The 13,603-nt window shown below is 39.9% G+C and overlaps 1 protein-coding gene across 1 annotated transcript in view; it reads left to right on the top strand.

Moving 5' to 3' along the window:
• bmpr2b (bone morphogenetic protein receptor, type II b (serine/threonine kinase)) overlaps positions 1–13,603 on the top strand; it is a 31,976-nt gene that overhangs the window by 6,689 nt on the left and 11,684 nt on the right. The window contains exons 2-3 of the mRNA XM_020917054.2: positions 8,207–8,392; positions 10,049–10,228. Of these exons, the coding sequence (XP_020772713.1) occupies positions 8,207–8,392; positions 10,049–10,228 (366 nt within the window). The remainder of the gene's footprint in view (positions 1–8,206; positions 8,393–10,048; positions 10,229–13,603) is intronic.

Genomic DNA, 13,603 nt, shown 5'->3' with positions numbered 1-13,603 from the left:
TAAGATAAATTTCTAAAAGTAGAAGTTGTAATAAAAAAAAGGCTATTGCGAGAATCGGAAAGCTCTATATAGCCTGAAACTATCACCTAAGGACTTCATCACACACTGCTGAATGTGCATTTCAGATGTACCTTTCTACTATAAATGGAGCGGTGTAGTAGTAAATGGCTCCATCCTGGCTTTATTTCCAAAGCTACTCTGCAAAAAGAGGTAATGTGATGATGCGTATGAATCTCAGCCATCTGCGAGGAATGCACTTTTTATGAGGATTTCCAGCGACTCCACGGTGAAGACAAGCTCACAGATCCATCATATTTGTGCACTTAGGCTGGACCATTATGTAGCCGGAGGACCCAAGATGACACCGACTGCAGCTCAGAAAGGGCCAATGAAAACCAGGATAGACAGAGGTGTGGAGGTTCTGTAATGCAACCAGCCTCATACTCTATTAAATGAAAAAAAATCAATGCCTGTCTCCCAGCATTGGAGTTCTAGCGGAGGTAAAACGCAGACGCACAATAGCGCAGTGTTCTGATTTGGCAAAAAGAAGAAATTAGTGGAGGTTTTGGAAAACAAAAGGTGCATCCTTGAGATAGTAACTCGGAGTGACAGGCTATGATTAGCACCAGCGTTCTCCTTGGCCAGCGCAGACAATAAGGCCAAAGCGCGCTAAAAATGCTGCTCAGTCAATGTGCAATTTGGGTTTGGAACCATTTTAATTGCCATAAATCTGACAGAAAATTGCTTTGTTATTCAGTATTTCAATTAAACTCTGGTTACAAATAGTTTGAACTAAGCTTGTCATGATAATTACTATACTGACTTATTATTCAATATATATTAGATGAAACTGTAGTTATTTAGGATCAATATTTAGTGAGGCATTTTTGGTTATTCTGTCTGCAATATGCTAACATTTGAGCTGTGGAAGGTTGAATTGTGAAATAAAATGACAAATTTATTACTTAAGTGTTGCATTTAGCTATTTATTGAGATTACTGTAGAATTGTAGACTCCTTTTTGGGGAAAATTTAGCTTTAGGCTTTTTTTCCCAGTATTATTGTTTGTCTATATTTGCCTCTGCAATATATCACCCTTCAAAATTTCTTATCATGACAAACCTATTTCGAACAATCGTTTTATTTGTCAGTCTTCAATGGCTTTTCGGAAATAGTTTCAAAAAAGCATACCCTGACTTTCATTTTTGGTGGGAGAATTGGATCATGGTGAGCTGCCTTAGTCTTGATAATTAATGAGAAACACTGCAGTAACCAAATTATAGTGTTTTGAAATGTGTAATTAGAAGATCATTATGGGCCCATTACTGTATTTCATTTTGACAAAGTGCTGTTCAACATCTTTATGGTGATGGGGACAAGTTCAAGTTTCGACTCCATTTCAGTTTTGCAGCAGAAGTATTATTCTTGGATGTATTTGCAATTCAAAATAATTGTACCACCATATTGGATGCTAAATCATTTTATTGTGCTTTTTTATTACTAAGACAATTAGTTTGAATATAAATTGTGAGTTAAATCCAGAATATTTTAGTCTTGTATCATTTGTTTCTTATTGCATTAAATAGTAATTCAAGTCTCAGTCAGAAGAACAAGTATAATGTTGTTTTAACAAGCTTGGGGGCTGCCTAACACCCAACTTTTGCTTGTACATATATAATCTGAGATTATGTCTGACCCTTGCCTCTTTGTCATCTGTGTTTTCATTGCAAATTTGTGAAAGTTAAGTTATAGAGTGCCACGAGGGGGGCAGAGGGGAGACTCGGATTTGGGCATTAATGCATGGTGGTCAATAGTGGCGACTTGTAAGCTCAGGGGGCAGTCTAAATCCTGGGATTAGCATAACTGTACCAGACCCAGACAGACACAGACTGGCGTGCTGCTGGTGCCGATGGTGTTTTTGGGCAGAGGGAAAGGGGGAGGTGAGGTAGATGGGGGTGACTGGGGGTGAGTGATCGTCCCAGGACAACAGATGGGAGAGATTAAAACCCACTCGCCCTGTCTGACATCTTTAAACTCCTGCATAGGGACTAGCAAAATTGGGGGTGTCAGCAAATCAGACCCAATCCCATGCAGCCTGCCTCAGCAACATGCGTCCACCCAAACATGTATTATTTTGATTAGGGGCCAGCTCACTTCACTTCACTCTCCCATCATACCAAGAACATGGAAGAAGGCATCATGGCCCACTGCCCTTTTTATATACAAGAAAATCAAGTGCAAGTGGTTAAACTTTTGGTTGCAGCATACGTGGTCTGCCAGCAAGATAACTGAAAATGTCATGAGTGGATTTTGATGGCATTTCCAGTAAATGTCACTAATAGGCTAAAGATCAAATGGTGTATGGATATTGGACAGTGTTGAGTGCTGAAGTTTTATTAAAGATCGATTGCGAGATAGGGCCAAATACACTACATGAATGGATAAGAAGTAGGGCTGTGTTATTAATAGACTTCTTAATTTTTATGGAAATCCAGTCATTTCTAATCTTTAGTGATATCCTTATTAGGTGTTTTTAATGGAGAGGTTTACAGCCAGTCAGAGATCAAACTATAGAGGAACAAATTTCAATTTTTTATTTGCTGACTGAATAAAATAAACATAAAAATCTTTATATATCATCACACTTGACCAGAAGATCTATGATCCCTTGCGTGGACAGGCGCTGTCTGTTTTTATTGCAGTCGGAGAGCTACAACTGCATGGAGATCATCGCAAAGCAGAGGAATTTTTAGTACATTATGGATAATAGAGAATTTATTCCTGAACTAATTAACTTATTTGAAGAGATTGACTGGAATGGGTTCATAAAGAGTGTAGCTTGGGTGCGCTAAATTGTTTTAAAAATAAACACACAATCCCTCCTGTCCGGTTTGCGTCTCCAATCAGGAATGTCACTCGGAAATGGCTGCTTGGGTTCGTTAAGTTGTGTACGACTTTTAATCAAGACTGCGCCTCCTCACATTGCTTCTCTTTATGGGCCTTGGCGAATGAGGAAAAGAGAGAGAGAGAGAGAGAGCGCAGATTAGATCGCTGTTGTTTTTTAGTCGAGAGAGGCGATGGGGTAGTCTGGTGGGGGGCGGGAGGGTGCAGTGAAGGCCAATTGGGGGAAGGGAGGGAGGGGAGCGGAGATTAGCAAATAACTGGGCCATGGGTAAACACTCAGCAGCGCCTGGCATCATCCAATCAACGACAAGCAAAGTACTCCGAAAAAGCTTTTGATATGACTATAGCCTCCCCTCTCTCTCGCTCTTTCTCTCCCTTCTCCTCTCCTTCGCTCCAATGGCCTTGCCTGCCTGTAATGCCCCTGACCCACAATCCAATACTGCGGGCGAGATCCAGCCAAGATCCCACATAGAGAAGTCCGTGGAGCAGAACCGGGGACACGAAGAAGTGGTTTCGGCCAATCACAGATCAAACAGAAAAGATTGGCAGCCAACCAGAAACGAAGAAAGACAGGACAGCAGTGCAAGAGCCAACCTCAGTTAGCAAGCAGACTCCATGCAAACTAATCCAAGGCTACCAAAGTGCTCCCAAGTGTTTTTTGACTATTAACCCAATATATCAATTTGGATAAAGGAGGAAATTGGGTAAAAGTAACTGCTGCTCGATGCACAATAAAACTATTTAAACGTGCCAGCCAGTGTGTTGTAATATTATTTAAAGGGCCCATATTAAGCTAATTTGTGATAAATGTTATAATGTTGTTTCCTTATTACAAACGTACAGAGTTGTGTTTTGTGTGTGCTGCATATTTAGGCTTGAGTTCTCCTCTCAAATGGACACTCTGTTCCACTTTATGATATCCTGGTAATACAGGAAGTGCTCCATTGTGTCTTTAAACTTATACACCTTCACTAGAATCATTTGGGGTCATTTCAGCCCGGGGATTCCCAATCTCTCCTGAATTAAAAGGTAAACGGTACATGACGTGACATCACAAGGTGGAACAGAGCATTTTGAGCTTTGGAGATGTAGACAGACTAATAAACCAGGATTACTCAGACATGCGTGAATGAAACAAAACATGAGGTAATATAGGTAATATAGGACCATAAAAAAGCAAACGCCTCAATGCACAATAAGACTATTTAAATGCGCTAGCCAGTGTGTCATAATGTTATTTAAGTCTGAGGGCAATCACGGGGGAGGCTGGGCAGGGTACGTGTTGTTTCTGAGTGGAACAGAGTTAAGGGGGGGCTTACGGGGGGAGGGGGGCATTTTCCTGGCAATAAGGCCCAGCGAGTGATACCGAGACAAAGTGGAGGATGGTAGTTCCAACTATACCCCTCGCATTATCCTGATACGCGATACCTTACATTTAATAGTCTACGCGGGACCCTGGGTAATGCTATAACGCAAGAAGGCAGGAGAAGAAAAAAAAAAAAGCAGAGATAACCATTTCAGCCTAGAAATCGATTTTACTATTGTGAATGAAGATTGCGCGGTGAGATGAAATTCAGAACTAGCATTGTTATGAAGTTTTTGATTTCACAGGCTTGGATGGTAGCAGAGACATGAATATTTAATGCCGTGTGGAAAAGATAGCAGAAAGTCTTGTATGGATTTGTACTCCGCTAACTGAACGCGTAGAAGGTCAGTGTTAGTCTAAATGTCTCTGGGTGTTGTCACTAGCTTTGCACTTCCTTCTATTGTCCAATTCTTTCCATTTTTTTTCCCCCTCTAGGAGTCTCCAGCGCGGCTCCTGACTTTTTCGCCTTTCCCCACAACATTAATCAGAAACGATCTTTGTGTGCGCGCTATTAAGTCTGCCCTTGTTTTTTAAAGCTGTTGTCAGAAACCCAAAGAAGGGCAAAAATCTGTAATTACTTTTTTTTTGTCCTTTTTTCAAAATGGCTTCCGGCTCTTTGACCTTGTTCAAAATACTAAAAATGTAAATTAAAAATAGTCTCTGCTTGAGTAGAGAGAGAAGCCAGGACTTGCTTCAGATAAACAGATTATTGTGAGTATGCAAAAGCTTCCAATTAAGCTTTTTTGAATCAGGAACGTTTGAAACTGGTTGAAAAGTCATAATAAGTTACTATAGGCAATTAAACCTTATACAAAAACTGGCCCTCAGCTAGTGTAGATTATTATAATTGGAAAGCCTTAAGCAAATATTAAGCCGAAGTTAAAGTCATATTTAAAATGAATGTATTCCATCTACAATATTAGAAGCCCTCAAACAGCATTTGTACCTCAGCCCATTAGTGACCTTTCCAGAAACGCTCATTAAATTCCACCTGCTAACATCAAGTTATTAGATAAAACCGCATAGTCTCACAATGGTAAAAATATGCTACAATATAATATTAACCTTTGTGAGATGCTCTCTATAACTAACAGAAAAAGTACGGTATGTTAAGTACACAAGAATGGATTTCTTCATATAGCAAATAAAAAGAGAGTACATTCAATAGCTTTCACAATTTGAATAGATAACATAAGGCTATCTCAATACAAGAATCAATTGGTGAATACATTTGTAAAGGTCCACTATGTGACGTTTCTGGCAGCTGCCGGCGTGTATCCATGGGAATTTTATTGTTTAACTGCAATGTTCCAGAGTATGGCAGAAAACCATAAAGGTGCACTGTATATCATTTTGGTTGGGGCTGCATCACCTTTGCTCTGCTTGGAATTATCATCATCATCTTTATTCCGGACTCATGGTCCACTTTTAAAACAGACAATCATACCAGTGTCTCCACATATTGGTTTTATATCTTATTGCACTGAATCTCACATTTGTGAGTGACATTATTATTTCATTGTCTGATTTGTTCAGTCTGCAGATAAAACTGTACATTCAAATTCTAAGTGCAGCTTGCAAAGTCTTCACTCGTGCAGTAACAAACATTTCAGTCACACTCGTCCATCGTGGCCTCCTCAAAAGCACCCTTAAAGCGTCATTGTAGGCCACCTGCAGTCTTTGCAAACTGGCTTTTTTATAATTAGTCCAGAGGTGAGCTCTGTACAATGGTGTACAATAAGATTTAAACAATAACAACTTTACATCCTTTGTACAAGAACCAAACTTACACATAAGAGTATTTGCCTGAGCATAAAGTGTCCTACACTGTCTATACATATCATCATCATGTGACATGTGATGATATGGCCCAGATATTAAATTTTTGTTGTAGCGGCAAAAGTCAGAGAAATCTCATGTGCTTATCTTCTTTGGTCCTACAGATCATGACCATACTCTTGGTTGCATTATACTTTATATCGTGCTCCACACTGTAAGCTGAACAGAGGTTAAGTAGCAGCTGGAGACCAGCGGAATGTTCCACAGTATGACATTAAACAGCTCTACCTTACGTTATTCAGTTACAGGTGGTTTTATGGCCAAAAAATACCTACAAAACAAGCATTCTGACTGAGTGGGGTTGCCTCTCCACAGATTCCAGACAAAGAAGTAACATTTCCACGGAGACAAGTGTTTGATGCACCCTCCACCAGAAAAGTTACGTAATGCACCTTTAATTACATTGTACTGCAAACTTTCTGAACAAAAAAAACAAGGCTAGTTATATTTCCCATACTGTGTAGTTTAAATCAATACAAAATGTTAAGCAATTAAGCAAAAATAGTCTAGAGTTAAAAATAAAGCTGCTTATTATTTATATTTTCAGCTTATCTGAAAAGTGCTCGTCTAATAATTATTCCTTGTTGTGTTCACATAATTGGGTGACCACTTTAACCCAGTGCTTGTTAATGCTATGTAAGTGCTTGGAACTTAAAAGTGCGCTTCTGACAGCTGGGAGTTGAACCGCTAACCCCAACCAGCGCATCCTCCACAGCCTCAGCCTCATTGTAATGCATGGAAATTCTGGATTCCGCTGCGCACTTAACCCCTTATTCTGTACTGCTGTGAAAAACGTTGCTTTCCTCTAGGCATTGTCACTCCCACCAAACAGTAGCTAGCAAAAGCCCCAGAGGTCGTGTCCGGAGTAACCCAGGATCACTTCATCTCTGGGGGGGATGAGGAGGAGAGAAACTTGGCTCTTCTCCAGGACTACCGCTACCTTCTCTGGTTCAGCGTCACCCACTGCCCACACAGGTTAGCTTGACATTGGGCAGGCCACAGTCAAGCTAACCCCTGATTTTATTTTCTGCATGGACAGAGGAACAGGGAGGAGTCTGAGGAGTAACCAAAACAAAACATAGCACATCTTGTTTTCCCTTATCTCTCCTGTATACACAAACTGACTCTGGCATTGGCGCTGGAGGACTGTGGCTACCCCTTTAGTGCGAATCAACAAGACTGTCCATTTCACCACTGCATTTTATATGAGAACTCTGCCTCTGCCTCTGCCTTCCCCCCACAGCCTATGTATTTATGTGACAACCAAATAGTCCCTCCCTATTTTTGTCATCTTCACAGTGAGTTCAGCACTACCCACAGGCTCAGAAATAAATTACTTAGAAATGGCCAGAGAATCTGACATTTCATTTTCTTGCGTTTATTTATGTTTTAATCAGCATTTGGTGCGTTAAAAGTCCATGCCAGCGCTGTATGTTTATGTACTCTCTCCTGCAGGCAGGTGTTTTTTGCTGAGCTCTGGGTTGTGAAAGGAGCTAGACCTTGAGGGCAGTTATTTTTCAGCTGTATGGACAATCTGTCTCAGTTTTCCTCTGACAAGAACTGTCTGTATGTCCGCGTGAGTTTTCAGATTGATGTGAGCTAGCTCCTCGGTGTCAAGAGCTAAATCTATATATGTTTTTCGCCTTTTCATTAGAGCTGCAGAATATATTGCAAAAGCGAACAGAATATTTAACACAAACACTAAAGATATTGCAATAATAAAGGTATTACCTTGCTTATTCCTGCGTTCTATTCATAGCTTTGTTTTAGACCTAGTCCTGTCTGGTTGAGCTTTGACAACATTTGAATTGCAAATAAAAATATATATATTTCTGTATAATTTCACAGTCTACTAAAATTGTAAGATTGTATATTACTGCAAAGCTTGCCTGTTCAAAAATGCCTTCAAACTGCATCTTCTTTTTATGTTTCTTCATTTGTGTTGTGTCTTGAACTGTGTGAAGCATCTTTAAGTGAGAGAAGTGCTATTATTAAAAATATTTGTTATTGATTATTATATTTAACGGTTATGAAATCTAGCATGCTTTGTCCCTTTTTGTATGTGTAATTTTTGTACATTTGTGTGTTTGCTTCACAGCTGCCCAAGGAGAGGAGCGGGAGTGTGCCTTCACAGACCAGCAGCAGCAGTTGGAGGTGGAGCGCGTGGCGGGGGGCGAGGGCAGAGTCTCTCCAGAGAACACCACCATCCGCTGTGCCAAGGGCAACCACTGCTTCGGCCTGTGGGAGAAGAGCCCCCCGGGCGAAGTGCGGCCGGTCAAGCAAGGTACAAACAAAAGCGCAACATGTGACCAAGGCCACACCATGCGTTCACTGTTTACATACAGAGGTCATTGAGGAGGATTGTAATAGCACCACTTCCACTGTTTTTATGGTCTGGTCTGGTTTGATATAATAAAACTTCATCATTGGTTAAACATTGAAATGTATACACTACCAGTCAAAACACCCTCTCATTCAATATTTATATTTTTATTTTTTATATGCTTACAAATTTTACATTTGATATACATACAGAAGACATTAGGCATGATATATGGAATTATTTGTAAAGAAAAAAAGTTAAATAACTCTACAAAATATTTTTCGACAAAGCAAAAGATGGGTAATTTGAGGATTTGGTTAGTAGTAAACATAGAAAGAACTGTGAATTAGAAGGTGAATCCAAATCTTTGACTGATTGTGTATGTTTAGTCAAGGAATTTTTTTGTTGTTTTTTTTTTTTATTTGGGCAGTGTGAGTTCAATGTTCAGACTATTTATAAATTAGCCTACTTAAATAAAACACTTGACATTGCAAACACAATTTTATTTCTTTAACAAAATCCCATTCCAAAACTAGCAAATGGATGGAGTGAGAAACCAACTCAAGTGCCCTATAAAATTTGTTAACTAGTGTTGTGTCTTTTATAAAGTCAAAAATGTGAGTCTTTCTTCAAACACAGATTTTCCTGTTTTCTCTGTAATTGTGTTAGCCCGTGCTGCTGTCTGTCTCCGGAGCATGCTCACAGTGCTTAGTCTGTCTTAATCTGATTAAACTGTGTACATACAGCTATAGTTTGACATTAAATTGCATTATTCAGTTGTGTTAGTCTGATTAAGAGACATTACGGGCCCCCAATCTGACTAGGACCTTCACATTCATTTAAAAGTGGTCTCATCTGAGTAATGTGAAGTCCAGTCTATCTACATACATATTACAGTCAATATAATTGGTTAACTGGAGTTGTAACTATACTCAGAATGCAATGGTGCAGTGTTAAAACAATTCAGCATTTATTATATTTAGTAGTTCCTTTGTAGTTCTGCGTTTTTACCATTCCTCTGCAGCAGCTAAATACACTATTGTAGCTGTTTTAAACATAACCTTGCAATGTTAGTGCAAAATATATTCTAAATTCTGACCAGCCAACATTTTACTGATACTTTGCTGCTGATGCCATCAACATTCCCAAGGGGTATGATGTTAACTATAGGCATTGCTCTGGCTGAGGCTTGTTAGACTTTAATCTGAGCTTTATTTTAACTTAATCTGACCAGAAAAAGATGATTTAGTTAGATCTACAACAGTGGAGCGGATGTGTACTGTTAAACATGTCTCTCACACATATAATTACAGTGACAGGCTAGCTAGCATTATCCAGCAGTTTTTCAGTTAGTCACTCTCACAATTTTTGTTGAAAATCAAACTCCTAACAGGACCATGAACACTTGTATTCAGCACAGGCTCCTGGAAATTTGAAAATTGTTTAAATTCATTTTGTATTTTGTATCTTAAAACATTTTTGACAGTGTTTGCTAATGATTGCATTGTGTCACCATGGTAACTGCTGAACATTCCACCATAGAAATACATGTAGACTATAGACTAAACTATCAATGTCCCAGTTCACTAAAAATGTTTGTCGCGTTTCTCGTCTCAGGTTGCTGGCCCTACCTGGGTGATCGTCTGGAGTGCCGTGAAGACCGCTGCGTTGTGACCAACCTTCCCCCTCAGATCCAAAATGGCACCTACCACTTCTGCTGCTGCGGCAGCGACATGTGCAATGTCAACTTCACCGAGGACTTTCCACTGCCCAGCCCCACCACCGCACAACCCATTAGTAAGTACCAGGACTACTACTACTACAACTACTGCGAGATATGTAGTTGCAGTGGGCTACTTGTATGTTACTTTATTATACCTTTTAATACTTATCATTGAATATATGGCAGATGGGACAATAATTTAGGGGGTTAATATTTATTGTGGGTACATTTTCTTTCTACTAGTGGGACGTTTTTGGTAATTTTTTCAGCAGTATAATAAGATCTAAGCAGGTTGAATTATGAAGTAAAAGTATACAATCTAATATACTAATATACTAAAGCGTTACTCTAATATACAAAAGTGTTGCAATCTGCTATTCATCTATTGCAACGATATTTAACAATATTGCACATGTAAAATACTTTGGGGATAATTCTGCTTTCAGGTTTGTTTTCAGTATTATCGTTTATTGTCTATATTTACTTGAGTAATATATCTCACTTGACAAGATGTGTTGTTATCATGACAGGCCTACTCAGTAATGGAGCTTGGAGCCAGTTAATAGGGTAGCCAGAAGTTTAATAAGTGGCTCCGAAGAAGTTTTTAACAATACAAAAGCTGCAGTACTCATTTTTTATAAACAGCATCTATAGCATTCAATTAATCTTGTGCTATGGCATTCTTCTCATTTGTCCTGAAATATTATAACATTATAATCACATTACTCAAAATCCATGTCTCTCGCTGTCTTCTTGGAATACATTTTACCAAAAAGTGTGAAGCTTGGAATCAATATATTTATTCAATCAAGATAGCATTGTGCATACTATCTATCGTTGTGAAACTATCTTCACCCTGTTTCTGCTGTGTTATATACAAGTATGCAGCATTAACTATTAATCTGACTGGCATATGTTTGATTTTTTTCCTGTTTTAATCCATTGTTGTCAGCCTGTCACAATAACAAATTGACTATACTTTATGCCACTTATTACAACAAAATACCCCAAATCTCCCCATTTTCACAAAGAAAGTGTACCCACGATAAATAAGGAGCCCCAAAATATATTACAGTTATCATATATTGAATGATAAGTAAATATAGTAATTATCGTGACAGGCCTACATTGATTACATGAGTTACAATACATTTTGCCACACATTAGTTATAAAACAAGTTATAAACCTCGATATTGTAAACCTGCTGAATACATTGAAAGGAAATCCGTTTGACTTCCTCCTGGTGTTTCACTGAAGAGAAAGCGTCATAGGAGCCCTCTGTATTCACAAATAGAAGTTTGATTTGAGATCATGTTCTCATTTATAGAAAGTGATTAGAGCACTGCGCAAAGACCACCTGCTCCAGCCCCCACCTGCTCTGCCGCTGTGAGATCATTGCACTAAAGAGCTTCACTTTAAAAAAGCGCTATCTAGATTAGCATAAACTATTACACAAGCACTTACGTAGAGATGGTTCCACCCAATGTCCTTTCAAACCATTACAGCCAGTTCCTTAGGGAAAAACTAACATGTAAACAAACATTTCCTCTCTGCAGTCGGACTGGGAGGGTGGTATGTAACAAAAATGTACACAAGACAATGGCACTGGTCTTTACAGTATGGAAAGGCAAAGCTCCTAGGAGGAAATAATGAAAGGATGTCTGATATAATCTCAAATCCACACCTACTTAGCAACTTTGCACTCCCCCTCCACAAGGTGAATTCAAGCGCCTGTCGATAGGTGCTTGCAATGAACCTTGGCATCTGTGAATCTCGGAGAGGAGTCGCTATGTGCGTTTCAGAGATAAGCTGGAGGTTTTCAGCATCTTGACTTTGGCTAAGAGGCAAATGGGAAGAGCTGATAGTGAGCTCATTATGCACAAGGTACATTCTGTATCTTGTTTGTTGTATGAAGAAAAAACAACGTATTGTTAATTGTTCTTTCCTCTCAGGGTTTAGCTGTGAAAGAAGTGTGTGCATGAAGAAGGGGAGGGGTGCTGTCCCATCTCTCCTGCCCACACACACACACACACACACACACACACACACACACACACACACACACACACACACACACACATACACCCACACATAGACACACACGTTAAAAGTCCATGTCGTCGCTCTGCATTCCGCAGATTACAAAGCGTCTGCTGTATGGGGCTGTCTGCGGGTGTGAGGGTGACGGCTGCCCCTCGTGCATCAGGGCAGCAGAGCAACCATGAAGTTACGCTAACAAGGCAGAAAGATCAGTGTCGTCTTACACTAAAGTTAGTCATGTTTTGTTTAGAGTGCCTCATGACGTGTCTGGACATGTTACAGAGAGCTAATGGGTGTCGGAAATAGTTGTGTTTTTGACTGATCCTGTGCCAAGTGAAGTGGTGACAACATTGAATGTAATGCGATCGTCTGAGTATGTTACAAATGCACTGTTGTTTTCTATAGAGATGGTGCTGTTGTGGGATCTTCGCTGTGTCTGGGGTGTGTCTGTTAGTCACAGGGCTTCCTGTGCGGGCCACCTCTTCTTTAAAACTCATTGACCTTGACATTTGAGGGGGACTGTTGGGGTTGTATATGCGTGTGTTGCCCCCTGTGTGTGCTCATGCGTGCTCATGTTAGTACGTCAGTCAAAGCTACCCTAAGGCTCTAGAAGCCATCAATAATAGATAGAGACGGTGTCTCTCAGCAGCAGCCCCACTCTATGCACTGTACCAATGTGTTTGTGCACAGTGCAGACTTTTGGACCAGGAGGGCTGGAGTTTGTGTGGAGTCTCCAGAGAGGCTCTTGCAGCTGATGCTCTCTTTCATTAATCACTAAAAGCAGACAGCTCAAGCAGCAGCAGTTTCAGCTCTGCTCTTACTTCCATCATCTGCCCATACTGTTCTGAATTTACATACTTCTCTCCATTCGCTTCTCACACACTGGAGATCCTCTGTCTTGCTCAGCTTTCCAGTCTGTTGACCAGGCTTCATGCTTGTTTGGCTTAATTGGCTTTTTTCTCTGTGTGCTTTGCCACATGCCTGATTGTCCATAAACATACTTCACACACACATGTAAAGTATTGACTGTTAAAAGAGTAAGGCTGTGTGAAAACTGCACAGTTCAAGCAATTACTGTGCTACTTTTGCAGACCGAGATGGAGAAATAATACAGGAGTTGAATGTTGATTCAGTAGTGAATTGATATTTCAGTCAAACAAACACTGATGTTTGATGGGTTTGTTGGAGCCACAGTGCCTCACTCCAGACTCATTATGGTAGTCTCTTCTCTTTATTACGCCTGTTCACTCTATGAGAGGCTTTAATCAATGAACCAACACAACATTAGCATGTTAGAGTGCACATAGACAGTTGGTGGGTCTGCCTGTACTGCTGCTTATGCCTGCTCATAGATTAAGCCCGGAATGCTGTGGATCATTTCATCTTTCCTTTCAAAAGGTCAAACTTT

The sequence above is a fragment of the Boleophthalmus pectinirostris genome, unplaced genomic scaffold, assembly GCF_026225935.1.
Source record: "Boleophthalmus pectinirostris isolate CB_2022bp ecotype Guang Dong unplaced genomic scaffold, ASM2622593v1 HiC_scaffold_11, whole genome shotgun sequence".
Classification (NCBI taxonomy): Eukaryota; Metazoa; Chordata; class Actinopteri; order Gobiiformes; family Gobiidae; genus Boleophthalmus; species Boleophthalmus pectinirostris.
This window is presented reverse-complemented; position numbering and strand designations above follow the sequence as displayed.